This window comes from Neoarius graeffei, chromosome 22 (assembly GCF_027579695.1).
Source record: "Neoarius graeffei isolate fNeoGra1 chromosome 22, fNeoGra1.pri, whole genome shotgun sequence".
Lineage (NCBI taxonomy): Eukaryota > Metazoa > Chordata > Actinopteri > Siluriformes > Ariidae > Neoarius > Neoarius graeffei.
In genome coordinates, this window is record NC_083590.1 from 29,703,746 (window position 1) to 29,730,840 (window position 27,095).

A 27,095-nucleotide genomic window follows, 5' to 3' on the forward strand; every position below is an offset into this window, starting at 1 on the left:
TGCTATTTCAAAATGCCAGTTTCCCAGGATGCCATTTGAAATCCCTGGGCAGAGACACTGCTCTTTACTTACTGGTTTCAGGGTTAATTATTTGTTGAAGTCAACATTCATAATAAGTGTCCTGTTCCTTCAATTGCTTGCATTCTGATATGAGCGGGGAGATACGTAAGTGAGCAGCAGCTCACAGTTGATCGTGTTTGAATGTTTATTGTATTGTCACGATCATTTGCATATCAAAATGCGTTACGAAAAGGAACGAAGATTTTCTTTAGACACGTGCCATAGACTAGAAAACAAGATATGATCATGTCTGTCTTATAGAATGGAGTTGACTATAGTCTTGGCACCATAAACACAAACTTTATTTATTTACAAAATACTATAATGTCTGTCAAGAATGCAGACAAAACAAAGCAGGGGTAGTGATTAGCTAGGACACCGACATGAAGGAAAGAGTTACAGATGCATATTTTATTACTTGGGAATATCTTAAAGTATGGGAAAATTCAGAAATTAAAACTAAAGATCAAAATGAGCATATATTTCCCCCCCCAAAAAAAAACCAATAAAATTTCCCAGTTTCAACATCTGATATGTTGTCTTTGTACTATTTTCAATGAAATATAGGGTTTCCATGATTTGCAAATTATGACATTCTGTTTTTATTTACAGTTTACACAGCGTCCCAATTTTTTTGGAAATGGGGTTGTAAAAATAAAAATAGTAAAAAAAAGGTTAACTCTGGTATTTAAGAGCAAGCTGACTAACAACATTATGTACGGTAGCTAGTTAACCAACTGTAGCTTAGCTGCATATGATACGTTAACAACACTAACCCTGTGTCCGAAACCACGCACTCGTTCACTACTCCCTACTCGCTATATAGAGGACTGTATATTGAGCTCATTGGTAAAATGAAAAAACGCTTTCGGACACTACTTCGTCGCACTGTTATTTATGTCATTACTGCCGCACAATTAAAACGTGTCATATCAGTTGGCTGGTGGGTTTTCAAAATAATAAACATGGTTTTCCCCAAAGCGTTTTAGCGTATCGGGCCCAATATGCTTAGTCGCTTTAGTTAAAATCCGATACGCTTAGATTTATACCGATACGTTAAATTTCCTACCCACAAATAACTAGATACATAGGAGAGCAAATAACAGATCCATTTACATATTGATTGATATTTGTGTTAAACAAGCGCTCTTTTTTCCCCAATGTTTGTGTTGATTCTGTCAAAGTAATATGTCTGTGTGGTATGGTGTAACAAACTAATCTGTTGGCTGTGTCAAGATCACGTGTTCAAACCGTCCAATAAAAATATCGAAAGAAAACGTCAGACATCCCGGAATTTTCCGATTCATTATAAGCGATCTCATTGGCTGTCGATGTCGTCCCCTACCAGACGGACAAAGCCGACTGATTTTAATCACAAAAGTTTGACCTCGTCTATTATCATTCATGAATGTGTTTATAAGTACATAATCTTTCTCCAAACTTAAATGTATGAATTAAGTTTTATTTTCCTTTAAACATGTTTTAATCTTAATCTAGTCCATTTAATAAAGTGCCAAAATGTAAACTTTATGGCGGCACAGTGGTGTAGTGGTTAACACTGTCGCCTCACAGCAAGAAGGTCCGGGTTCGAGCCCCGTGGCCGGCGAGGGCCTTTCTGTGTGGAGTTTGCATGTTCTCCCCGTGTCCACGTGGGTTTCCTCCGGGTGCTCCGGTTTCCCCCACAGTCCAAAGACATGCAGGTTAGGTTAACTGGTGACTCTAAATTGAGCGTAGGTGTGAATGTGAGTGTGAATGGTTGTCTGTGTCTATGTGTCAGGCCTGTGATGACCTGCCGACTTGTCCAGGGTGTACCCCGCCTCTCGCCCGTAGTCAGCTGGGATAGGCTCCAGCTTGCCTGCGACCCTGTAGGACAGGATAAAGCGGCTACAGATAATGGATGGATGGATGTAAACTTTTATAATATGCAGTCGCCTTACTTTTCTTTTCAGTGTATCCTAGTTATACATATATTACGATAATTGCATCAGAAGCATTCTAAATCATTACAGTTATAGTAATACAGCAACTTATTTTAAGGTGGCAGGTCTTAGGTTCAGATCCCTTTGTGATCAACAGGAGGTCATGATGATCGAGTCTCTTCATTGGATTGCATAAGATGGCGCAAAACCGCTGGTCATATTTTCATGCACATTTTTGTTACAGCACGACTTGATCATAGATAATTAAGGGATCCCCGTAGATTTACAATCCATCATATACCTCAGTAATCTATAACAAAACAGTTTAAAGTGCATATTCTGGACCAATTTCGTGTTTTTTTTTTTTTTTTATGAAAGTATGTCCCTTTACACACTCATCCAGAAGGGTAATTTTGCACAAGGCCATCTGTCTACAGCAGAAAAAAATAAAATAACAAAACACGTCTGGAAAAATCCCAAGGGAGTCTGGAGCCAGATTCGTGACGTTACCTGCGGAAGCGCCAGCAGGCTGCGAGAGCTTTGCACGGTTTCAGTGCACAGCCTGTGTAGACCAAGCGCCCCCATTTCACTCTCATTGTCCGGTCTTTTGGAAAACGATGAGTACTAATCCCATCAAGATTGGTGTTGCTACACCCTCCTACGATACATCTGTTAACCATCTTAATAATTACGCGATAACGTTGAAGAAATTTGCAGAAAACCACCAGGTCGTTTTCTCATAAACAAACCAGCGCTGACGTAGGATTCAGAGGGAGGCGTCCCGCACGCGACGTCACGAAAATCAATGTTTGCCGGGAAATCCAAATGCCAAGTTTTTTCAGAGGCGGACCAATTCGCCTCAAATGACTTGATTTCAACTGAATTTTTCTGGAATTGCACAAAATAAAAAAAAATTGCAGAGAATGCAGAATGTGACAGATATTTGACCAAAGTTTAATATAAAATAGGAGAATTGCATTGATCTTGCTTCTGAATTTACCCATGATATGCATTTTAACTTGCATGTTGAACTTTAAGGTGAAATTTCAAATGTGTTTACATTAATACTATTTAGGCCAGAAATCATTGAAACACTGGTAAAATCTATCCTATAATCATGCATCTAAAACCTCTTAGAGACCCTGAAAATGCACCTGAGCGCATCTATTTTCAAAAAATGTTCCGGGGGGGGCATGCCCCCACACCCCTTTGTTTCACTTCGTGCCTTCGGCGCTCAGTTGTCTGTGTTTTATCATGCCAGAATTTAGGGCTTTAATTTTTTTTCCGGGGAAAACACTGATAAACACATGCTTGTATTTTTGTGATAAATCCATATTATACTGAACGTATTTCCCACATTAATCAATTCCTGCATCTTTCAGTTCTTTTAAGGGTTGTTTTGCAATCAGGGTACAAAGTTTGTGTCACAGGGGTCCAAAATTCAAATTGATTCAAACTGGTTCTTGTACCAGTTTTTAAGTGAAGGACAAGTTAAAGAACAGATTTCAGGTAATTTTTTGACGTGTGTATGGTAGTTTTGTGTAATCTGCTAGAACAGGGCTTTTCATAGTGTGGGGCATGCCTCCCCTAGAGGGCGCCAGAGTTCTTCCGGGGGGGGGTGGAAAAATAAACCAGAATAAGTTACTATTGTGGACATTTAGCGAACTTCAGCTAGCCTTTGCCAGAGACAAAATGGATGGATTTTTAGTACCTAAAGCTACAGTGAGTGAGGAGACAGAGTCTGGGCCAAGCAAAAAAAGAAGGAAGTATGACCACGATTATTTAAAGTTTGGATTTTCATGGACTGGATCTGAAGATGCTCCACTGCCACAGTGTGTTGTCTGCCAAGAGGTGCTAGCTAACGATGCTATGAGATGTTTTAAAAAAGCACAGATGTTTAAAATGTGTAAAAAAAAAAAAAGACGTTTTAAAAAGCAAAGATGTTTAAAATGTGTAAAAAAAAAAGAGGTTTTAAAAAAGCACAGATGTTTAAAATGTGTAAAAAAAGAGGTTTTAAAAAAGCACAGATGTTTAAAATGTGTAAAAAAGACGTTTTAAAAAAGCACAGATGTTTAAAATGTGTAAAAAAGACGTTTTAAAAAAGCACAGATGTTTAAAATGTGTAAAAAAAGAGGTTTTAAAAAGCACAGATGTTTAAAATGTGTAAAAAAGACGTTTTAAAAAAGCACAGATGTTTAAAATGTGTAAAAAAGACGTTTTAAAAAAGCACAGATGTTTAAAATGTGTAAAAAAGACGTTTTAAAAAGCACAGATGTTTAAAATGTGTAAAAAAAGGTTTTAAAAAGCACAGATGTTTAAAATGTGTAAAAAAGAGGTTTTAAAAAGCACAGATGTTTAAAATGTGTAAAAAAGAGGTTTTAAAAATGCACAGATGTTTAAAATGTGTAAGAAAAGAGGTTTTAAAAAGCACAGATGTTTAAAATGTGTAAAAAATAGGTTTAAAAAAGCACAGATGTTTAAAATGTGTAAAAAAAGATGTTTTTAAAAAGCACAGATGTTTAAAATGTGTAAAAAAAGAGGTTTTAAAAAAGCACAGATGTTTAAAATGTGTAAAAAAAGAGGTTTTAAAAAAGCACAGATGTTTAAAATGTGTAAAAAAAGAGGTTTTAAAAAGCAGATGTTTAAAATGTGTAAAAAAGAGGTTTTAAAAAGCACAGATGTTTAAAATGTGTAAAAAATAGGTTTTAAAAAGCAGATGTTTAAAATGTGTAAAAAAGAGGTTTTAAAAAGCACAGATGTTTAAAATGTGTAAAAAATAGGTTTTAAAAAGCAGATGTTTAAAATGTGTAAAAAAGAGGTTTTAAAAAGCACAGATGTTTAAAATGTGTAAAAAAGAGGTTTTAAAAAGCAGATGTTTAAAATGTGTAAAAAAGAGGTTTTAAAAAGCACAGATGTTTAAAATGTGTAAAAAAAGATGTTTTAAAAAGCAAAGATGTTTAAAATGTGTAAAAAAAAGAGGTTTTAAAAAAGCACAGATGTTTAAAATGTGTAAAAAAAGGTTTTAAAAAAGCACAGATGTTTAAAATGTGTAAAAAAAGAGGTTTTAAAAAGCACAGATGTTTAAAATGTGTAAAAAAAATAGGTTTAAAAAAGCACAGATGTTTAAAATGTGTAAAAAATAGGTTTAAAAAAGCACAGATGTTTAAAATGTGTAAAAAATAGGTTTTAAAAAGCACAGATGTTTAAAATGTGTAAAAAAGAGAGGTTTAAAAAAGCACAGATGTTTAAAATGTGTAAAAAAATAGGTTTTAAAAAGCACAGATGTTTAAAATGTGTAAAAAAGAGAGGTTTAAAAAAGCACAGATGTTTAAAATGTGTAAAAAAATAGGTTTTAAAAAGCACAGATGTTTAAAATGTGTAAAAAATAGGTTTTAAAAAGCACAGATGTTTAAAATGTGTAAAAAAGACGTTTTAAAAAAGCACAGATTAAAATGTGTAAAAAAAGGTTTTAAAAAAGCACAGATGTTTAAAATGTGTAAAAAAGACGTTTTAAAAAAGCACAGATGTTTAAAATATGTAAAAAAAGAGGTTTTAAAAAGCACAGATGTTTAAAATGTGTAAAAAAGACGTTTTAAAAAAGCACAGATGTTTAAAATGTGTAAAAAAGACGTTTTAAAAAAGCAGATATTTAAAATGTGTAAAAAAGGACGTTTTAAAAAGCACAGATGTTTAAAATGTGTAAAAAAAGATGTTTTTAAAAAGCACAGATGTTTAAAATGTGTAAAAAAAGAGGTTTTAAAAAAGCACAGATGTTTAAAATGTGTAAAAAAAAGAGGTTTTAAAAAAGCACAGATGTTTAAAATGTGTAAAAAAAGAGGTTTTAAAAAAGCACAGATGTTTAAAATGTGTAAAAAAAGAGGTTTTAAAAAGCACAGATGTTTAAAATGTGTAAAAAAAAAGAGGTTTTAAAAAAGCACAGATGTTTAAAATGTGTAAAAAAGACATTTTACAAAAGCACAGATGTTTAAAATGTGTAAAAAAAGAGGTTTTAAAAAAGCACAGATGTTTAAAATGTGTAAAAAAAGAGGTTTTAAAAAGCACAGATGTTTAAAATGTGTAAAAAAAGACGTTTTAAAAAGCACAGATGTTTAAAATGTGTAAAAAAAGACGTTTTAAAAAAGCACAGATGTTTAAAATGTGTAAAAAAAGAGGTTTTAAAAAGCACAGATGTTTAAAATGTGTAAAAAAAGAGGTTTTAAAAAGCACAGATGTTTAAAATGTGTAAAAAAGAGGTTTTAAAAAAGCACAGATGTTTAAAATGTGTAAAAAAAGACGTTTTAAAAAAGCACAGATGTTTAAAATGTGTAAAAAATAAGCGGTTTTAAAAATTTGATCTAATTTGATCATACTAATTTGATCAAAATAGTCTGAAAACTTACTGGCATTCAACATTAAAACTTAACTATGTTTCCAATGATATGGAACCAAATATGTGTTTTATGGTATAAAGAATGATTTAAGTGCATCCCTTTTGGAGCTACCTGTGGTCAAAAAAGCACTTTTTCTAAATGACACGAGTAATTTTGCTAAATATGACATATATTGCCATACATTCACCAAAAATAACGTTATCACCACGTTTTTTTTTGCATGGTAAATAGAGCTATCACAGGGCTACAATAAACAACCAAGTTTATTTAGTCAAGCCTTTTGATATTGAAGATAATAAGTGTTAAATGTGATTTTTAGCTTGCGTACCCTGATTGTAAAACAATCCTTAAATCAAATCTTCTTTGCCGCTGCCTTTTATTAAATCAAATTTGAGGCTTTTAATTTGATTTCTTTCAGTGCAACCGCAATGCATGATGGGATATATTGCTTGGTTAGTCACCATCAGTTTTGCACTATTTTCATGATGCATTGTGGGATACTTTGAGTGCACTAGATAGGGTGTAAATAATCCTCACTATACATTCAGACAGCACTACAAAATGGCGTCCCCACTTTATAGTCCACTATATAGTGAGTCGGGACTGATTTCAGACACACGGTATGTTAACTAGATACATTTGACTACAGTAATGATTTTTCGCCATCTTCAATCACAGTTCTCTGTTCCTTCATGTTTATCAGGGTCAGAGGGCACAGGGAACGGCAGCGATGACGAGGGCTCCAAAGACAGCGTCGGAGGTGCGGACAGTGACTCGGATGCCGTTGTATCTCCTGACGAAGAAGCCATCAATGATGAACAGACCAAAGAGCTTAAAGATGATGTGCAAGAAGAAGAAGAAGAAGAAGAGGAAGAAGAAGAAGAGGAAGACGACAAAGTCAAGGACCAACCTTCCTCTGAGGAAAGCAGCAAAAAAGAAGCGGTCACTAAAAATCGCAAGAAAGCCGAAAAGACCTCGGACACGGAACCTAACGAGAGCAGCACAGTGGAAGAAAACCCGAAAAAGTGGAACCTTCGGAGAAACCGCCCCATGCTAGACTTCACCACGATGGACCAGCTGAATGAGATGGACGATTACGACAGCGAGGATGACAATGACTGGAGGCCCACGTCGGGAAAGAAAAAGAACAAAGCTGCTGGGAAGGAGAAAGGAGCGAGCGAGGATGAGGAAGGGGGTGAAGGCAGTGCAGAGGAGGAGGAGGACGAGGATGATGACGACGACGACGACGACGATGATGACGATGACAACAATAATGACGAGGACAATGAGGATGATGACGTCGAGAGCAGCAGCAGTAGCGACAGTGAAGCGGCGGTTAAAAAATCGAAAAAGAAAGCAAGTAAGAATAGCAGATCGTTTGATGAGGAAGAAACCAACGACAGCCACAGCACATCTCAAGGAAAAGGGAATGAGGTGAGAGATGATCAGCCAGATCATCACATCTGCTTTTGTTGAAAGATTGCGAACGAAAGCTAAGCAGAAGTTAAAGGAGATACGCAGAACCTTTATTTTTAAATACATTTCTGAGCGGATAGTATCTCCGTCCTTGACTCTTGTATGCTGCATAAATGGGAATTAAAAAAATATATATATTTTTGAGAGTTAAAATCGACTCTCATTACAACAGGATGGGTGTTATAACTTATGCAACATACATGTACATGCATGCGTTTTCACTGATAAAATGTAAAAGGCTCATTAAATAATCAGATTAACTGAGACAATCACATTCTGAAGCAAATTAAATAATCTTATACCGCTAACTTAAACACACAATACAAGTAAAGTGTATTCATCTAAATGCAGGTAAACAACGAGTGTTTTTGTTGTTTTGTATCCAAATGAGAGTCGGAGCTTACCCGTCTGTGTTCTCGCTTCTTGAAGGCCGATCTTGTGGCAGATTGTTTTGAAACAATCTGACTTTCAGTTGTTCGTTCAGTTCTCCGTTCATTCGCTTCTTCCACGTAAGGGCGAGATGGCAGCAATATCCAGTTTAGAAATAAGACGGCTGCTCCACTCATTCTCCATTTTCTCCATACTGAGTACTCCGCCATTACTGCTCGGCTCAGGCAATTACTAAATCCCGGGACGGGACGTCACCGGTTTTAGCAACAACTGTGGGGAGGTCACTGCCCGAACGATATGTCATGTCCTGTTCCGTCCCGGGTTTTAGCAACAACCCTCAGTTCACTCTGGGAGGACTGGTGCAACTAAACTCACTTTTCCTTTCAAAAAATAAAATAAATACTTTCCTTTTCTTGTAGTTTTCTTTTCCTTTAACTGTTGGTACTGCACCCTCTTTCAGTACGGGCTTATAGCCAACGCTCCTGAACAGGTCAGAGGTCTCGTACGAGTCCTCAGTAAAATGTGCAGAGCAGAGGAGAGACCACTTCATAGGCGCTCAATGTGCCCGTGAACTTCTCGCAAAACGTGTCCAGATCTTTGCAGTTTGAACATTCTTGGGCCATGAATGCAACGTAAATCCACCTTCTGTCGTGTTGCTGCACCCACCAGCAACACATCTATGTGGCATGGTGATAAATTAGCTCAAAATGGAGGATCGGAGTTGCAGTCAGCTCTGTGTTTTAGTGTAGCGGAAATGGCGATGAGGCCGATAGACTTCCTGCTGTGACGTTACGGACGTCAAGGTCATTCACTCAGACCGCTACCTATATGAATCACTTTAATCGTAAAAATTACTATATTAGATTTATTGTTAACGCTTAAAACTATTCCTGTGCCATTCTTGAGGTCTCAAGGCATTTATAAACGAAAGTGAGGCCATGGTTCTGCGTATATGCTTTAAGGATTAAGCTTCAGTAGTGATTTTACACCTTCAGAGATCTTATGTGGTGGAATATCGTTGGATCAGGACACATCCAGGTACGAGACACGTTCTTGTTGGTTAGTTACTTTGAAAATTGCACTTTGTTTTCTGGAGCAAAACAAGGTCTCGGTTTTGAAAGGGCACACATACAGTTTGCAGCGCATCCAAATGAATGTGCAGATGAGTTCTGAACAAATCGTACAACCAGATAATACAATCAGCGGCTTCTGTCGTATCAGATTGAACTTTTCAAAAGACCATAAGGTCTTTCTGATAACTGACTTCGCCAGAAATTTCAAGTCAATATATAAAATTGATGAATCTATCTGTCTGTCTGGGGAAATTACAGTGAAAGATTGCCACGCGCTTTTTTTTTTTCCCTCCCTCTAATCTGAGATCAGTCTGTTATTTCAGTACAGAGGTTCAGGAGTCGTGTCTGAGTGAGAAGCTTATCCGAGCTCACTGTAACAGAGGGAATAGTGAGCTGGCGTTCCTGGTGAATATGTATCACATGAATGATCTCTCTACATTTATGAACACACACACACTAATAATAATAATAATAATAATAAACATGACAAGGTGTGCTCTTGTAGGAAATTAATCAGCAGTGGGTTGGTGGTTGTTGTATTAGCGTACGTAGGTTGTGATGTTATACAAGAATACTAGCTCATCCTGTTGTGTTTTATTCCTGTTGTACCAGCAACGCGAACACTTTTTATTAATTAAAGAACAATACAAGGTTTTTTTTTATCCATTTATAGTTACATGTATTGGAACGACACGTAACGATTCACTCAATTCACAATACTTTTGAAAAAAAAAATACATGAAGCAAATTTTATTACCAATAAAATGCAATATTATACATACAGGACACTTTTTCAATGAAATAAAAACGTATTCGGTTCCCTTCTAACGATTTTCATTCATTTGGTTTGATAGCATGCAATACCGTTATCATATCGCTTATCCTGCGTGTATTGCGTCACTCTACCCAATGGAGAATGAGCGTGCAGTATTGTTACAACATTGCACATTGTCAAGACAACATGACATCACACGTCGGAGCTCACGCGAAGATCCAGTGACAAAACTTTTCTTCTGCGTACGCGCACAATCATTTCTTTGTGTACCGGAAAAGAGAGATGACAAGGCTAATCCAGTGCTAGGATTAAGCACTAAATAAATGAACTGAAACCGAAGACTCGCTGAACACCTGAAAGGCTACCAGAACTTCACTGTATATTCCTCACGCATATTTACAAGAGAAAAACATACCAATGGACATCGAAAAACTGGAAAAGAGACACGTTGGAGATGTAAAACTTCTGCACTAGTGAGCGACAGTGACAATTTGTAGACAAACATGGCCGAGAGGTTTGCTTCGTTAAAAGCAGAAGATTTTGAGGGGATTTTGGCTGCCAGGTCACTCCGTTGTGTGTCGTTGTGGATGTTGATTTTAAAAGTAACTAAGTAAATTACACATGGAAAATAATAATACCGTATTTTCCGGACTATACGTCGCTCTGGAGTTTAAGTCGCATCAGCCAAAAAATGCATTATGAAGACGAAAAAAACATATATACGTCGCACCGGACTGCAAGTTGCACTTTTTTGAAGGGTTATTCTATCCATAGAATCTGTGATTCTGTCTGATAAGCGGCGTGTGGTTACTGCGCGACTGCATTGTTTGTTTATTTAATAAACGAACAGCTGAGCAGTGATAACGCGCCCTTTGCCCTGTAAGTAGCCTAGTCTGATTATTTTAAATATCTACTACTATCTTTAATACTATCACTATCGTTATTACTAATAGCCTATATTGTTATTATAACTAATATTAGTAGCCTATTACTGATGCATTAATCAGTTTGCTTTTAGAATATTTTTACCGGTAGGGCTTATTATCGCCCCATGGCTCTTTCATCTTTGTTATTAAAGCTGTAGTCATCATCGAGGAGTGTCATTCTTCATTTTTGTCAAATTTTATTTCATCAAATCAGAGGCCAAGTAGGCTATAGGTACATCATCTCCAAAGACAGGTACGGTAGTAAAAATAACCGTCTAGTGAAAAAAAACAACAACAACAACCGCTCAGAGAAAAAAACAGGCAGAAAGCTACATAGCGCCCTCTCGCGGTGAAAAAAACCATATACGTCGCATGGCCAGCCGAACCATGAAAAAAAGTGCGACTTATAGTCCGAAAAATACGGTAATATTTGGCTTGATTGCACTAGCATTGGCCTGCACTAGCTAGAAGGTAACTGGACTGCTGTGCTAACAGCATCGAGTCGCGGGTAAGCTAGCGTCGGCCCTTGCTAAAGTTACTGCTACACTGGCTGGAAGCTAACTGGACTGCTGCGCTAACAGCACCGAGTTGCAGACAAGCTACCGTCGGCCTTCACTAATGCTACTGCTGTGCTGGGTGGAAGCTACTTCTTCCTCCTCGGTATACAAGTGCACTTCCATGGCAGGAAAAAAACTACATTTTGCCACCCATGTAGTCCCCTATTTATACATAATTGAGTCATTCAGGATTCAGCCATGTTTTTGCTCGACCAAAGTTATACAGTATTATGACCTTTATATTGCATAAATAAAGCCATTTGGTGAAACTTTGAAGAGATTGTACTGGTTTAAAGTTTTTACCGAACGTAATATTATGTATTAGGATAACATGGTCCAAAATGGGCCTCATTAACTAATGAGATCAAACTGTTAGCAAGTTAGAGGTTTTTAGCTTTCTCCTGAAATGTTTTCTTTTATTTCTTCTTCCTCAGGGTAGTAAAACTCGCTTTCGCTGTGAACACTGTCGTTATCGCTATCCATGCTGTAAAATTAATGCTATTTTGAATCCTCATTCACGGCTGGAATGCAAATTGCTTCCTCCTCGGTATACAAGTGCACTTCCATGGCAGGAAAAAAACTACATTTTGCCGCCTATGTAGTCCCCTATATATACAAAATTGAGTCATTCAGGATTCAGCCGTGTTTTTGCTCGGCGTTAGCAACAGTTAGAGGTTTTTAGCTTTCTCCTGAAATGTTTTCTTTTATTTCTTCTTCCTCAGGGTAGTAAAACTTGCTTTCGCTGTGAACACTGTCGTTATCGCTATCCCTGCTGTAAAATTAATGCTATTCTCCTGAGAAATGCTGGCAAAAAATTATAAGATTTTTAATAATCTTATAAATAAATCTTATAAAAAAAGATAAATATTGACAAAAATTGCTACTATGTTTGTTGTTGTTGTGAATGAGCGAGTCGCCAGAGGTCCGTAACCGGGGTCCGTAACTGGGGTCTGTATCGTAGGATATGGACCCGCTCGCCAGCCAATCAGAGCGCAGGATTTGATGGAAACCGGACCGTGAAAAAATAAATATGTTTATTTCTGTAATATCTCAAAATATCAGGCCATTCTGTAGCTGGGAAGTTATTTAATTTGAGGGGATTAATGCAAATAATGTGCATGAAATTGCTCGCTTCGTGCAGTCAAACAGACAGAGGAAGTCTGTGTGTGTGCATGCGCAGGTTTACCTTTAACTGTGCGCTGACAGTTCCATCATTCTGTCGCTAAACGAACAGCTGATCACACCGAGGTGCTCGCTGACGCCGATATTTATTAGTTTGGTCCCGCGTTTCCTTTCCTTCGTATATAACATAATGTCTTTTCTTCTCGCTTTCTTTCCGTTACTGTCGTTGGTTTTTCACGTTTCATTCGCACACTCACATCCTCCATTGTTCTCCCCTGTTTCAAATTTGTATCCCACAATGTCTTAATAATAATAATAATAATAATAATAACAAGTTGAATTTATATAGTGACTTTCAAGAAACCCAAGGACGCTTTACAATTATAGACATCAAATAAATAAATAAATAATAAAGGAGAAAATAAATAAATAAATGAATGAATAAATAATAAAAAGTAAAAAGTCCACCAAGTAGGGGTCAGGATGTAATTCCCGTGGTGTAGCAGCCACAGTCCCACCAAAAGACGCATGAAAACAAGTCCCACATCTCCAGCACCGCCGCCGCGACGCCGCCAGCCACATCGCCCGAACACCACGCCGTGGATCCACAAAGCGAGCACAGAAGCTCCGCCACGCAGAGCACTGGTGTGTCCCAAACCGCCCGCACAGCCGCCGCGACGCCACCGAGCAACATCGCTCGGAACATCACGCCAAGCGTTAAAGCGCAGAGCGCTGGGCAACCACGAATGTTAAATGAGCAATGAGCTCACTGCAGTCCACAGCTGGGAGCGCAGGCATCGCCCATGGCGAACCAAGGCCTGGAGGGGACCAACGCCCAAAACTGGGTTCGGAGCTACATCACCACAACCGGCAGACAAAACACACAAACAAACATCAAACTACACAAACACACGAGAAAAAAAAATGAAAATTGAAAAATAAAATAAAAATAAAATAAAAAAAGCTCCGGTCCATCTTGTGCGAACAGGGAAAGCCCACCACGTCATGCATGACGTAGTATCTTGTATCGCGTCATGGTGAAGCAGGAAAAAATAGCTGGGAGTTTAGGGCCACATAGCTTTAAATTAATTTAGAGCTATTAAAAAAAATGAATAAAATTGGAAGTCTGTGATTCGAATTCAGTAGCTTTCGGTCCACTAAACAAAAATGATTGGGTGTCAGGGAGAATTATTTTTATGACCTACACTTGAAAAATCTGAAAGGCAGTCTAGCTTTAATTTTGTGCTGGAAAACGAACATTTGGAACTCTAAAAATTATTATTATTATTTTTTTTTAGAGTATGTAGAAGTCATAAAATAGAAATCTGTAACAAAATTTGTATGTAACTTTGGAATGTGTGCAAAACAAGTTAGTTCCTGTTATAACCTGCGATAAACAGTCCTTCCCTCACCAGCCTCTTTTTTTTTTCCCCCTCTTACGTTGAACTGTTACAATGCACTGACACTGCAAGCTCCTGCAAAAAAATAAAAAAAATAAAATAAAAATCTTAACCAATTGTTTTCTCACAGGAAAACGTCACCATCTCAATAATTACACTCGTTTTTAATCCGTTTATGCGGAGCGTCCACCATATAAGTCCCTTTGTAAGCTCTTGTGATACAGTAGAAACAAATCCGTATTAAAACCAGGGTATTAATATAGACCCATCTAAACCTGCGATTTGAATTACAGCTGGAGCTACTGTCAGAACTATGATGATAGAAAATAAATCAACACCTTCTGACCAATCAAAATGGAGGCTTCAGCTGCTCTCTGGTACAGTGAGTGTTCATTTATGAAGCGACTTTCTGGCGTCCAATTGCAGTGTTGGTGTGTCACGTAACCAATTGACAAATCCCAACCCTTTTTTTTTTAAATGTATTATTTTTCGCCAGTCACTGCTGACCCACCATTGCTACACACTATTACTTCACTCAAGCTTTCATCAGTAACTTGGCTCTTGGGCTCTGGTTATTGGGTTTCTTTCTAAAGCATACCGAAGACCTTCATTCTCCCTGAAACCTTCCTTGATCCCCTGTTGTGGGGCTTCTTCAACTTTTTGCAGCCAAGGACCCTCGCAACTATAAAATAAATGTCATGGACCTCCTCGACACAGATTTATTTCATGAATTAAGATAAGATTAGGGTGGCACGGTGGTGTAGTGGTTAGCGCTGTCGCCTCACAGCAAGAAGGTCCGGGTTCGAGCCCCGTGGCCGGCGAGGGCCTTTCTGTGCGGAGTTTGCATGTTCTCTCCGTGTCCGCGTGGGTTTCCTCCGGGTGCTCCGGTTTCCCCCACAGTCCAAAGACATGCAGGTTAGGTTAACTGGTGACTCTAAATTGAGCGTAGGTGTGAATGTGAGTGTGAATGGTTGTCTGTGTCTATGTGTCAGCCCTGTGATGACCTGGCGACTTGTCCAGGGTGTACCCCGCCTTTCACCCGTAGTCAGCTGGGATAGGCTCCAGCTTGCTTGCGACCCTGTAGAACAGGATAAAGCAGCTAGAGATAATGAGATGAGAAGATAAGATAAGCTATATAAGGGAAATTCACATGTTACAGCAGCTCCATGGAGAAGAAAAGTCAGAGAATGAGTAATAAAATAAAAGCCTTGTTATTAGAGGTGTGACAATTCATTTTTTTCACGATTTGATTCGAATCAAATCTTGACTTTCCGATTTGATTTGAATCACAATTCACATTTTTTGTCTTCTATTTTATAACTGATGCAAATCATGGTTCTGTTAACTGTCAGCCTAGAAATGTAGAACAATAAAAAACAAACAGGAAGTCGTGTTGCCTTTGGAGTCTTTACTCAGGCTCTAGTCACTCTCGGATTTCCATGTGGAAATGGTTTCTGTTTCCTAAACATGTCCGGTACAGATGTAGTTGTCTCATTTGAAGAAGTCCCAGATTCGACTCGTTGATGTTTAGACACAGATTCTTCATGAAACTTCGGTTTCACATCGATCTCAACTGTCGAATGGTGCCACTGAATATGATTCTGCATGTTAGTGGTATCGCCATGATGACGAACCTTAGACTCGCACGGCTTACACAGCACTTGTTTTCTGTCAGGAAACAGTCAGAAATGCCGCCAAACTGGGCCTTTAAAAGCCGGTGGCTTCAGGAATTCTGAGTTGTCCGCCATATTGTTCACAAAGCAACGCGTGATCTCGCGAGATTGCTATAGCAACCACAATCATGGCTGCGCCCACGTACAGCTCCGGACACCGAATCGAATTTTTAATATCAAAATTGTCGAAATTTCTTATGAATCTCGGGTTATCGGGATGAAATTAGGTATTGTTAGTGAATCGTGATTCATTAAATTTTAATTGATTTTTGAATCACGGATCAAAATGGATCGATAGATCGAGAATTGATTAATCGTCACACCTCTACTCATTATGCCATCATGTGTTGTCTGTCATCCATCCGGCATCGTCCACATTTCACAAAAATCGCTTCTTCTTTCACTGATTTTTATTCTTTTTGGCAGGAAGGTTGGTCTGCCTGTGGTGCATATGGCTTCTACTCAGATTTGCATAATTGCAATTAATAATGAAGATACGGAGTAATTAAACCCTAACGAGCAGTTTCCACCAAATCGCATCTTCTCCCTCAATCCTTCACCGAGTTTGATTCTTTCTGGCATGAAAGTAGGTGTACTTAGGGTGCATATAACTTCTACCCCGATTTGCATAATTACGATTATTAATGAAGTTATGGACTAATTAAGCCTTAACAAGCAGTTCAACAAAAATCGCTGTTTCTCAGTCAATTCCTTGGCATTTTGGATTCTTTCTGGCAAATAGGTCGGTATTCCTAGGGTGTATATTCTCATCTCATTATCTCTAGCCGCTTTATCCTTCTACAGGGTCGCAGGCAAGCTGGAGCCTATCCCAGCTGACTACGGGCGAAAGGCGGGGTACACCCTGGACAAGTCGCCAGGTCATCACAGGGCTGACACATAGACACAGACAACCATTCACACTCACATTCACACCTACGGTCAATTTAGAGTCACCAGTTAACCTAACCTGCATGTCTTTGGACTGGGGGGGAAACCGGAGCACCCGGAGGAAACCCACGCGGACACGGGGAGAACATGCAAACTCCACACAGAAAGGCCCTCGCCGGCCCCGGGGCTCGAACCCAGGACCTTCTTGCTGTGAGGCGACAGCGCTAACCACTACACCACCGTGCCGCCAGGGTGTATATTGCTTCTATATATATATAGCTTGTATATAGTCTATATAACTTGCGACATTTATTGCGCAAGGTGGCCCACTTTAGATCATTCCTTCTGGATTAGACGTGGCCAGAGTGAGCTACACCGTCATTGACGATCTCGTTCAAATGTTTTCAGCAACATTTTGGCATTCAAGAGCATTTTTATTCTATCACTTTCCAACAGCAGAACACATTGGGCCCAAGTTAAAGTTATTTACAGGCTACTTGTTTTTGTTTTGGATTAAATCCGTTTAATTCACGGAACCAGTCATACAGAATAATACCCGAAGGAACTCAATAATAAATATGACAATGTTAATGATGGTGGATTGTGATTTCCTTTACGAGAATAAATTAAAAAAATTCCCTTGGCTATGCCTCATGGACCCCTGTGGAGATCTGGACACCACTTTGAGAGAACCAGTTCTCTGTTGTCTAGTGTAACAGTTGCCTTCCTCATTAAATCCGCCCTCCATTTTTCAGAAGTAACAGTCGCCAAGTATGGACCAGCATTGGGATTGCTCATTTATCAGCCTTGTGGAAAGCCTAAACCGTCTGGACTCTTGTCTGATTTCTTAGAGTAAGTTTCTAAACTGTAGGAATCCCAGATCCTGATTTGTTTAGCATGTTGTTCACAGGACTCTTTGGTGGAGCGAGCTCAGGTGTGGGCCTCGCAGCGGATGGAGCACATTCTGATCTGCTGCGTCTGTCTGGGAGACAACAGCGAGGACACGGATGAGATCATCCAGTGCGACAACTGTGGCGTGACTGTGCATGAAGGTCAGTACACACACTTTCAAACAAAGTCCAAAAGTCTTAATCCACTACGGAGGGAAGTTCATTACCGACTTAAAGTTGTTTAATGATCACACATAATCACATATAATTTTATAAGAAAGGCATTAATAGTGGGTACATTGGTATAAAGTTTTGCTGCATTTACATTCTCATATTTGGATGGAAGGATTGTTTCAGGTCAAAGCCATAAATACAAGTCTTGCGAATATTTCAAACTGTTTACAGTCATCCAGAAGGAAAAAGAAACTAGAAATCTGAGATTGCCACTGACAGTTTCGAGTCTTCATCTATTTCAAACGTAAACTGACAACGGTAATGTTACCATCGTCGTCATCGGCTGTCCATAGCTAGCAATGATTGATTGTGCAGAAACGGAGATGGGCCGCGAGGCCCGCACCAGAGCTCCTCTCCTAATGAAGCGCCTTGCACAGGAAGGTAAGAAAAACGATGTCGTGCCCCCATCATGTTGTCTCTTTGGACCTCCAGACCTGATGCCAAGTGGTGCACAAAAAGTGCCACAGACCTGATGGGTATGGAAGTTGCCCCGCAGTGGCATCTGACTTGCCGAGTGATGCCATCCATTGGCCATTCCACATGCCATCAAGTGCTGCGCCATTGACCCTGTTGGGTTCATCTGCCACATTGCGCCAAAAAGCGCCCTGCTGCCAGCGCCTTATCGGTGATACCCATAGCTGGAACCCAGGCAGGTGCTACCACTCCGGGTCCGAGCGGACCTGGGAGCAATGGTGATTAAGCAGTAACTTCATTTTCACTAATACTCAAGTCCTCCCGGACCTCAGACTCCCCACCGGTTGCAGTTTAAAGTCATACCCAGGACATACGGTAATGTTAAAAGCTGAGCAGCAATCGCCTTGTGACATTCACCTAGCGCCTAAAGCTATCTAAGGACTTGAATCACCTCCCACCAAGAGACATTCACTTTGCAAATCACTCCACAGACAGTTACCCCCCCACACACACACACAGAGTTCTGTAATGTTACTCGTCTTACAATACACTTACACTCCATCCAATCTATACTTTCACTGCACTACTATTATTATTTTAGGGGCGGCACGGTGGTGTAGTGGTTAGTGCTGTCGCCTCACAGCAAGAAGGTCCGGGTTCGAGCCCCGTGGCCGGTGAGAGCCTTTCTGTGCGGAGTTTGCATGTTCTCCCTGTATCCGCGTGGGTTTCCTCCGGGTGCTCCGGTTTCCCCCCCAGTCCAAAGACATGCAGCAGGCTTTCGTCTAAACCGGGGAACAGGGGCGCTGCGCCTTCTTACCGAAATGCCGATTGAACCCCAAGTCACACTTAGGCCATGCACTTATATGCTACTGCACAACATGCAATCTTTCTCAAAACGATCTTTTCTCCGTGAAAACATCCCAGCAACACCACGTGACAATGCGTCTGATCATCAAATACGTTATAATTACTCCAAAAATATTCCAATCATAGTAGATACACCGCGAGACGGTGTAAAAACAATCCGAATTGGCGTTTTCCAGACTCAGGCGCCATGTTGTTTAGTTGTTTACTTGTCGCGGCTGCTCTCGCGAGATTTGACATGGGTTACATACAAGGTCAGCTGACTTGTAGAGCGAGATTTCTCGAGACTGAATGACCTTTCACCCACCGGCGCGGGAGCTTTTGACAGAAGTAGTTCGCGAGTTGTTTTTGTTGACACTTGGGCATTTAAAGATGTCATCCCGCGGCACGAAACGGAAGAAAGCCAAAGACTGTCCGGGGGCAGAAGAAGATTACTTCTTTCTTTTTCAATGTTGACAGACAATTTGTTACAATTTCCCTCTCAGATAGCCTCAGAATGTCCCATTGGAGCCTCAATTTTTCAAAGGCTTCGCACGGCGGAGGGGGGGGACGGACAACCGACCCCCCCCCCCCCCCCCCCCCGTCGCTTTGCTCCCTCGCCATGGTGAGCCCCCTCATACTAAATTTTTCTAGAAAAAACCCTGATGCAGGTTAGGTTAACTGGTGGCTCTAAATTGAGCGTAGGTGTGAATGTGAGTGTGAATGGTTGTCTGTGTCTATGTGTCAGCCCTGTGATGACCTGGCGACTTGTCCAGGGTGTACCCCGCCTTTTGCCCGTAGTCAGCTGGGATAGGCTCCAGCTTGCCTGCGACCCTGTAGAACAGGATAAAGCGGCTACAGATAATGAGATGAGATTATTTTATACAATAATGCATTTGGAATTTAGCTTTGACATACATGGAACTTGGCTTATGAAATAGGGCGCTAGTTCTTGTTTCTGTGTAAGCAAACTAACATGGAAAATAATTGAGTTATTCCATGAAATCGAGTCGTACACACTGCAAAAAACTGAAAGCTGAATTTGAGGAGAAAGTTACTTAACACTAGTGGTGTAGGGGTATGGTTAGCGCTGTCGCCTCACAGCGAGAAGGTCCTGGGTTCGAGACCAGTGGCCGATGAGGGCCTTTCTGTGTGGAGTTTTGCATGTTCTCCCCGTGTCCGCGTGGGTTTCCTCCGGGTGCTCCGGTTTCCCCCACAGTCCAAAGACATGCAGGTTAGGTTAACTGGTGGCTCTAAATTGAGCGTAGGTGTGAATGTGAGTGTGAATGGTTGTCTGTGTCTATGTGTCAGCCCTGTGATGACCTGGCGACTTGTCCAGGGTGTACCCCGCCTTTCGCCCGTAGTCAGCTGGGATAGGCTCCAGCTTGCCTGCGACCCTGCAGAACAGGATAAAGCGGCTACAGATAATGAGATGAGATTATTATTTAACCACAGGTTCACTGAAAGAGTTCTCTCTCTCTTTTTTTTTTTTGTAATAGGGAATATTCCTGTGTAATTTGAAGTATTTTATGCACCATTGCTGCAATTAGGTCTTAAATTACACTTCAGGGAGCATCAAGAATTTGCACCGATTTAAGTTGACTTCATCTGCAAAAGTTTCAGAAGTCAACCAGTATTTCTGCGATCACCGCGACAACATAAAAGAAACCTTTTCAGTATTTTTCCTCGTCCTCAAGCAAGAATTCCTCCATCATCTGCTTTGGTCCTTTCAGGAGTAGTTCTCTGTGGAACTTCATCCTCCTGCATTATTAGCTCATTGTGTGTGTGAGTTATTGGAAACAAAATCAATTACTCTTTAAATCGTCCTCTAGTTGCCGCCTTCACTTTCAGACAGGCCTAGTTAACGCTGGCCATGCCCTGCTGCATCAGGGAGACGCCGCTAATTTCCAATTACTCTTTTGTCACTTATTTATTTATTTTTTAATTTATTATCCACTTTATTTGCCGACGCCTGACTGACTCTAGGTAGCCGCCCTCACGGAGAGCCCACAACAATAAGGCTTAAAAACGTGGAGGCTTTTCTACCGAGAATTAAGAAGAGTTTTCAAATCAGTGAAGAGAAAACATGAGAAAGGATGAGAGAAACGGATCTTGTTTGAATAAATCACAAGCAATTGTGTGCTCAGGGCTCTACCTGATTATATTCTTACTTTAAGCGATTAAGGATGGGTGCTGTAGTCTATGGTCTCTGTACAGTATATAGCCTCTGTCTGTCTGTCCCTCCATCCATCTTTGTCAGGCATTTCCCCAATACTGAAAGTAAAGGTGAAACAGCAGTTTTCTCTACCGCTTTATCTCTCAAGTACATGCTATTACTAGGAAGTAACCAGGAAGGAAAAGTTTGCTTTTATTAAGTCTAAATATCACCAAGAAGAGAGTTTGACGATAAATCGTGATGCAAATTTATGACAAAATGTTAAGAAAGAAAAGTCCAATTCTGATCAGGCTGTAATCTTAGTTTTTCCTAGCTGTAATTGTGAATTTTAGACAGCAAAGAGCACATCAACGAACTATAGTGGGAAATGCGTGACTTCATCTTAAGCAGAAGTAACACAGCTCTAATGCCGCGAAAACATAGAAAAAAAAAACAGATCAAAAATGGGAAAGAGCTGTTGTGTGATTGACTGTACAAATAGAGATTTAATAAGAAATCCGAGCTCTCATTTTACCGACTGCTGAAATATAAAGAAAGGAGAAGCAGATAGAGGTAGTATACACTACTGTTCAAAGGTTTGGGGTCACTTTGAAATGTCCTTATTTTTGAAAGAAAAGCACTGTTCTTTTCAATGAAGATCACTTTAAACTAATCAGAAATCCACTCTATACATTGCTAATGTGGTAAATGACTATTCTAGCTGCAAATGTCTGGTTTTTGGTGCAATATCTCCATAGGTGTATAGAGGCCCATTTCCAGCAACTCTCACTCCAGTGTTCTAATGGTACAATGTGTTTGCTCATTGCCTCAGAAGGCTAATGGATGATTAGAAAACCCTTGTACAATCATGTTAGCACAGCTGAAAACAGTTGAGCTCTTTAGAGAAGCTATAAAACTGACCTTCCTTTGAGCAGATTGAGTTTCTGGAGCATCACATTTGTGGGGTCGATTAAATGCTCAAAATGGCCAGAAAAATGTCTCGACTATATTTTCTATTCATTTTACAACTTATGGTGGGAAATAAAAGTGTGACTTTTCATGGAAAACACAAAATTGTCTGGGTGACCCCAAACTTTTGAACGGTAGTGTAAATATTCATAAAAGTTTATTTAAAAAAAGGTCTATTTGTTGTTAACATTTTAATTTTTAATAAAAAGAAATGTTTTAGTTAATAGGCGATTAGATTTTACTCCAACCTTTACATATGTGGGTAAATATTTACTGTTGGGTAAGAAAATGAAACAGAAGTTTTTTATTTATTTATTTAGCAAATGGAATGATTAAGTTGATAATAGGAGAATAAATGTGTCATTTTTTTAGTAAAAATATTTCCTTCATTTCTTTTTTTTTTTTCAAAAATATAATGGGAAATCAAATCGTGAATCCAATATCATGAATCAAATTGTGAATTGGGTGAATCGTTAAATGCCTAGAGTTTAACACAAGGGACAAAGATGTGTGCAAGTGGGACACAAGGGTGATCAGTGATTGGTTGTGGGGAAAATGGTGGGCAGTTTGATTGGTGGGAATACTTGTGATTAGTGGGTGGTTGGTGGTAACACGGACGGTCAGTGATTAGTCACTTGGGACATCGGTGATCAGTGATTGGTCATTGGGAAGTGTTGTGATCAGTGGTTGATCATTGCGAAGAGTGCTGATCAGTGGTTAGAAACAGTGATGCTCAGTGATTAGTCACTGGAAACAGCTGTGATTGGGCACTGGGAAGAGTGTTGATCAATGATTAGGAACAGTGGTGCTCAGTGATTAGTCATTTGGAACGGCTGTGCTTGGTGATTTAGGGATGGTGGTGATCCATGATTGGGCATTGGGAAGAATGGTGATCAGTGACTGTTATTCGGGACAGTGGTGATCAGTGACTGGTCATTGGGAACGGTTGTGATTCGTGATTTGTCATTGGGGAAAAGTGGTGATCAGTGATCGGCCATTGGGAAGAGCGGTGATCAGTGATTAGGAAGAGTGGTGCTCAGTGATTCGTCACAGTGGTGCTCAGTGATTAGTCATTGGGAACAGCTGTGATTGGTGATTAGGGATGGTGGTGGTCCATGATTGGGCATTGGGTGATCAGCAATTAGGAACGGTGGTGCTCAGTGATTAGTCATTGGGAACAGTTGCGATTGGTGATTAGGGACAGTGGTTATCCATGATTGGCCATTGGGAAGAATGGTGATCAGTGACTGTTATTCGGGACAGTGGTGATCAGTGACTGGTCGGTCATTTGGAACGGTTGTGATTCGTGATTTGTCATTGGGGAAAAGTGGTGATCAGTGATCGGTCATTGGGAAGAGCGGTGATCAGTGATTAGGAAGAGCGGTGCTCAGTGATTCGTCACAGTAGTGCTCAGTGATTAGGAAGAGCGGTGCTCAGTGATTCGTCACAGTGGTGCTCAGTGATTAGGAAGAGCGGTGCTCAGTGATTCGTCACAGTGGTGCTCAGTGATTCGTCATTGGGAACAGTTGTTAGATTAGATTAGATAGATTAGATAAAACTTTATCGATCCCTTTGGGCGGGTTCCCTCAGGGAAATTAAGATTCCAGCAGCATCATTACAGATAAACAGAGAAAATAAATAGAGAAAACTTCTAGATAAATTAAAATAAATTATTTACATATACAAATATAAAAAGAATAGGATATGGGGAAGGGGGGGCAGCAGGAGAGATATTGCACTTTATATTGCACATTATATTGCACATTGTCCGGTATTGCTTATTGTTAGGCTAGGCTACTGCTCCTTCCTATCCTCTGTCCTCCTGTTACCCCTCCCCCCCAGAGAGGAGTTGTACAGTCTGATGGCGTGAGTTGTGGTTGGTGATTAGTCATTGTGAATAGTGGTGTTCAGTAATGAGGAACATTGGTGCTCAGTGACTAGTTATTGGGAACAGTTGCAATTAGTAATTGGTCATTGGGAAGAGTGGTGATCAGTGATTAGGAACAATATTGCTCAGTGATTAGTCATTGGGGACAGTTGTGATTGGTCATTGGGAAGAGTGGTGGTCAGTGATTGGTCATTGGGAACATAGGGCTGTGCAAATACTGCTCAGTCAGGCTTTACATGTTGGCGGTGAGTCAACTGAACCTGCCCTCTCAACCTGTGTATAAACAGCAGCTGTGATGTGAGCTAGTCTGGCTAACGCGACTTCAAAGCTCTGCGAGCATTTGGTCTGGCAAAGATATTAAGCCCAACCGTTTCCCAAAGGCGTGGTTGACCCGCCTCCCTGAAATGCCTCAGTTTGCTACTGGTCGAAGCCAGAAAAGGCTGTGACGAAGCTTAAACCAATCACATCACGCTTTCCTCTGACGTATGTGACGCGACGGAAACTGCTTAAGTAACAGGAAGAAGATAAATACCTCCAGGGCTGCTCTTTGCTCCGTTTTCAATGAGAACTTCCCGTTGAATGCTTTCAATACAGCATCTACCGCTGTGTCAAAGGCTTGCCGCTGCTCCATGTTCGTAATGTTTCTAGTGAATGAAGCGCTTCCGGCATAGATTCTGTAAACAATCTATGGCTTCCGGTCGCAGTTCTACTACATCACTGCCTTGAACACGCCTCTACCCAGGGCCGTTGGAGATGCTCAAAGTTGATTGGCTCCCGATTTTTCGGGAGCTTGGAAGAGCTGGAGATAGCTTGCCTTGCCAGACTAAGCTCGCAACAGGCCCTCGTGTTGCGTCACACTTAGGATGGGCGGGCCCAGGCTAGATGTGAGCTGGAGAGTCGTATCGAGTGCAGGGCAGTGTGGAACGTCTGCTCAAACAGTCACTACATTTGTCACTAAAGTAGCTAAAGGGTCCTAAACAGTTGCCACAACTACGGACGATGTACAGGGGGTAGCTGTAGCTGTATGGTTTTAGCAACTTGGTTACCATTAATGTTTTAGTAGTTTGTTACCTTGTCCATTTAGGTTCCACTGTAGAGCTTACGTTGTACTGGTGCAGCTGGATGCTGGTTCAATGTTTGCACTGTAACTTTGTGGATGTGGAAATTAGGGTTGGGCGGTATCCAAATTTTGATACCTTTAAACTGTCTCTGTGTTTTCCCGGGGTATACGGTATTACCGAGAAAAAAAAATAATATTTTGTTTCGGCCTACTGTGTAACGTGCGCCTATGCCTCAAATGTACTATTTAAAAGCAGCATAGCGAACTGTGTGCATTGTGGTATGGATTAAGCAGCAAAGCGAATTTTGTGCATCGATGAATGGATTAAGAGATATTTCAAAGCATCACGCAACTCTTCCTTCATCTTGAAAATAGCATTCAACTGTCGTTTACACATGTCTGCGTTGAAATGCCATTTGCAGCACTATTTCACCTACTCCATCAAAAAAAAGTACACGATGAGCAGGATCATACCCTTTCAAGCATGGGAAATAAAAAAAAAGAAAAAGAATCAACCAACACCCAAGTCCGTTTAAACTGCGTGATAAACCATATTCTTCAGCGCAAATGAGGCGAACCTAATTCAAATGCGTGATAGCTGCACAAGGCAAAATCATATGGGCCCACGTCATGCCATGGCGGGGAAATTAATAATCAAATGGCCTTACCTTGCTTAAAACGTTGTCTCGATCACATAACTCCTTACAATTATTCCACTTAAATCCATACGGTTTAACACACCCAACAAAGATAGCAAGCGCATTGCTAATTCCCACCAGAAACCTAACAGTTTACGCTACGATGTTTTCTTCCGTTTCTTCAGTAGATGGCATTTCAAACGTTTATTACCCACATCCCAAATGTCATACGTTATATTATTTTACCTTGTTGTTACTCATGTAACCTACTCAAAACACAACTCATTGGAGAGATCTCGTGGAAGTGGAGTACCCCAGGCTATGGTGTGCCTTAGGGGACATATTAGATTTTTCGTTTGGTTTGAAACCAAAATACTGCCACTCTGCCGATGTTGTATTTTTTTTTTGCCACTAACTCGTTATCTTGACTTGCCATCTTTCAACCGCGGTCTCAGTCTCTTTTTTTTTTTTTTAGATAGGACAGTATAGAGAGACAGGAAATGAGCGGGGAAGAGAGAGACGGGATCGGGAAATAACCTCGGGTCGGAATCGAACCCGGGTCCCCGGATTTATGGTACGGTGCCTTAGCCATCTGAGCCATGACACCCCCGGTCTCAGTTTCTTGCGAAGCTTTCTGTCAGACTCCAAATGTCATGCAGCGTTGCCATGGTAACGACATAAACAACCCTGCACGCGATGAGAACTTCTTTAGGAAATTGATAGAATTAGTGAAAATACGATCACACAGTTATTCGGGATGATCTTCAATTTATTATTTTATATTATGACCTCATGTACTCCATATTTATTTAGATATTATATATTTTTTTAAAATGACGGTAATGAGACCGATACCGTTGGTACTTTTGGATACCTCGGGATACCTTCTTACCGTAATACCGCCCAACCCTAGTGGAAATGAATAATCACAGCATTACAGTTGCTGCTTCTGCCATTTTGATGATGCAGGCAGAAGAATTGATGTTCAGTCATGACAGAGACCAACCATGGCTCAAGGGCTGAGGACACACCCACACACACACCACAGAGACCCTTCTTCAGTGTCTGCTTGCTATAAGGAGCCATTTAATATCCCTGTCGCGGTGAATCAGAGGATGACCTTGAAACAGTCAGGGTTCTTTGATGGGCCAAGCGCAGTGTTGCAGAGTCAGCCTTCAAAGCCACACACACTCTGATCCATAGACACACTTCCTGTGTGTGTGTGTGTGTCTTACAAGCTTATAACTGCCCTGAAATGTGAAGAGAATCGAAAGAACAATTGTTAGACGACGCTGACATTGTGCCTTTTTCTCTTTGTGTAAGTCTGAGAGCTGGTTAATTTCCAGAAGAACAG

The 27,095-nt window shown here is 40.2% G+C and overlaps 1 protein-coding gene across 6 annotated transcripts in view; it reads left to right on the plus strand.

The window, feature by feature from the left end:
• The window catches only part of phf14 (PHD finger protein 14), a 284,756-nt gene that overhangs the window by 10,734 nt on the left and 246,927 nt on the right, over positions 1-27,095 (plus strand). For all 6 annotated transcript variants that reach the window (XM_060904723.1, XM_060904724.1, XM_060904725.1 and 3 more), the window contains 2 exons: positions 7,074-7,804; positions 17,561-17,702. In XM_060904723.1, the coding sequence (XP_060760706.1) occupies positions 7,074-7,804; positions 17,561-17,702 (873 nt within the window). The remainder of the gene's footprint in view (positions 1-7,073; positions 7,805-17,560; positions 17,703-27,095) is intronic.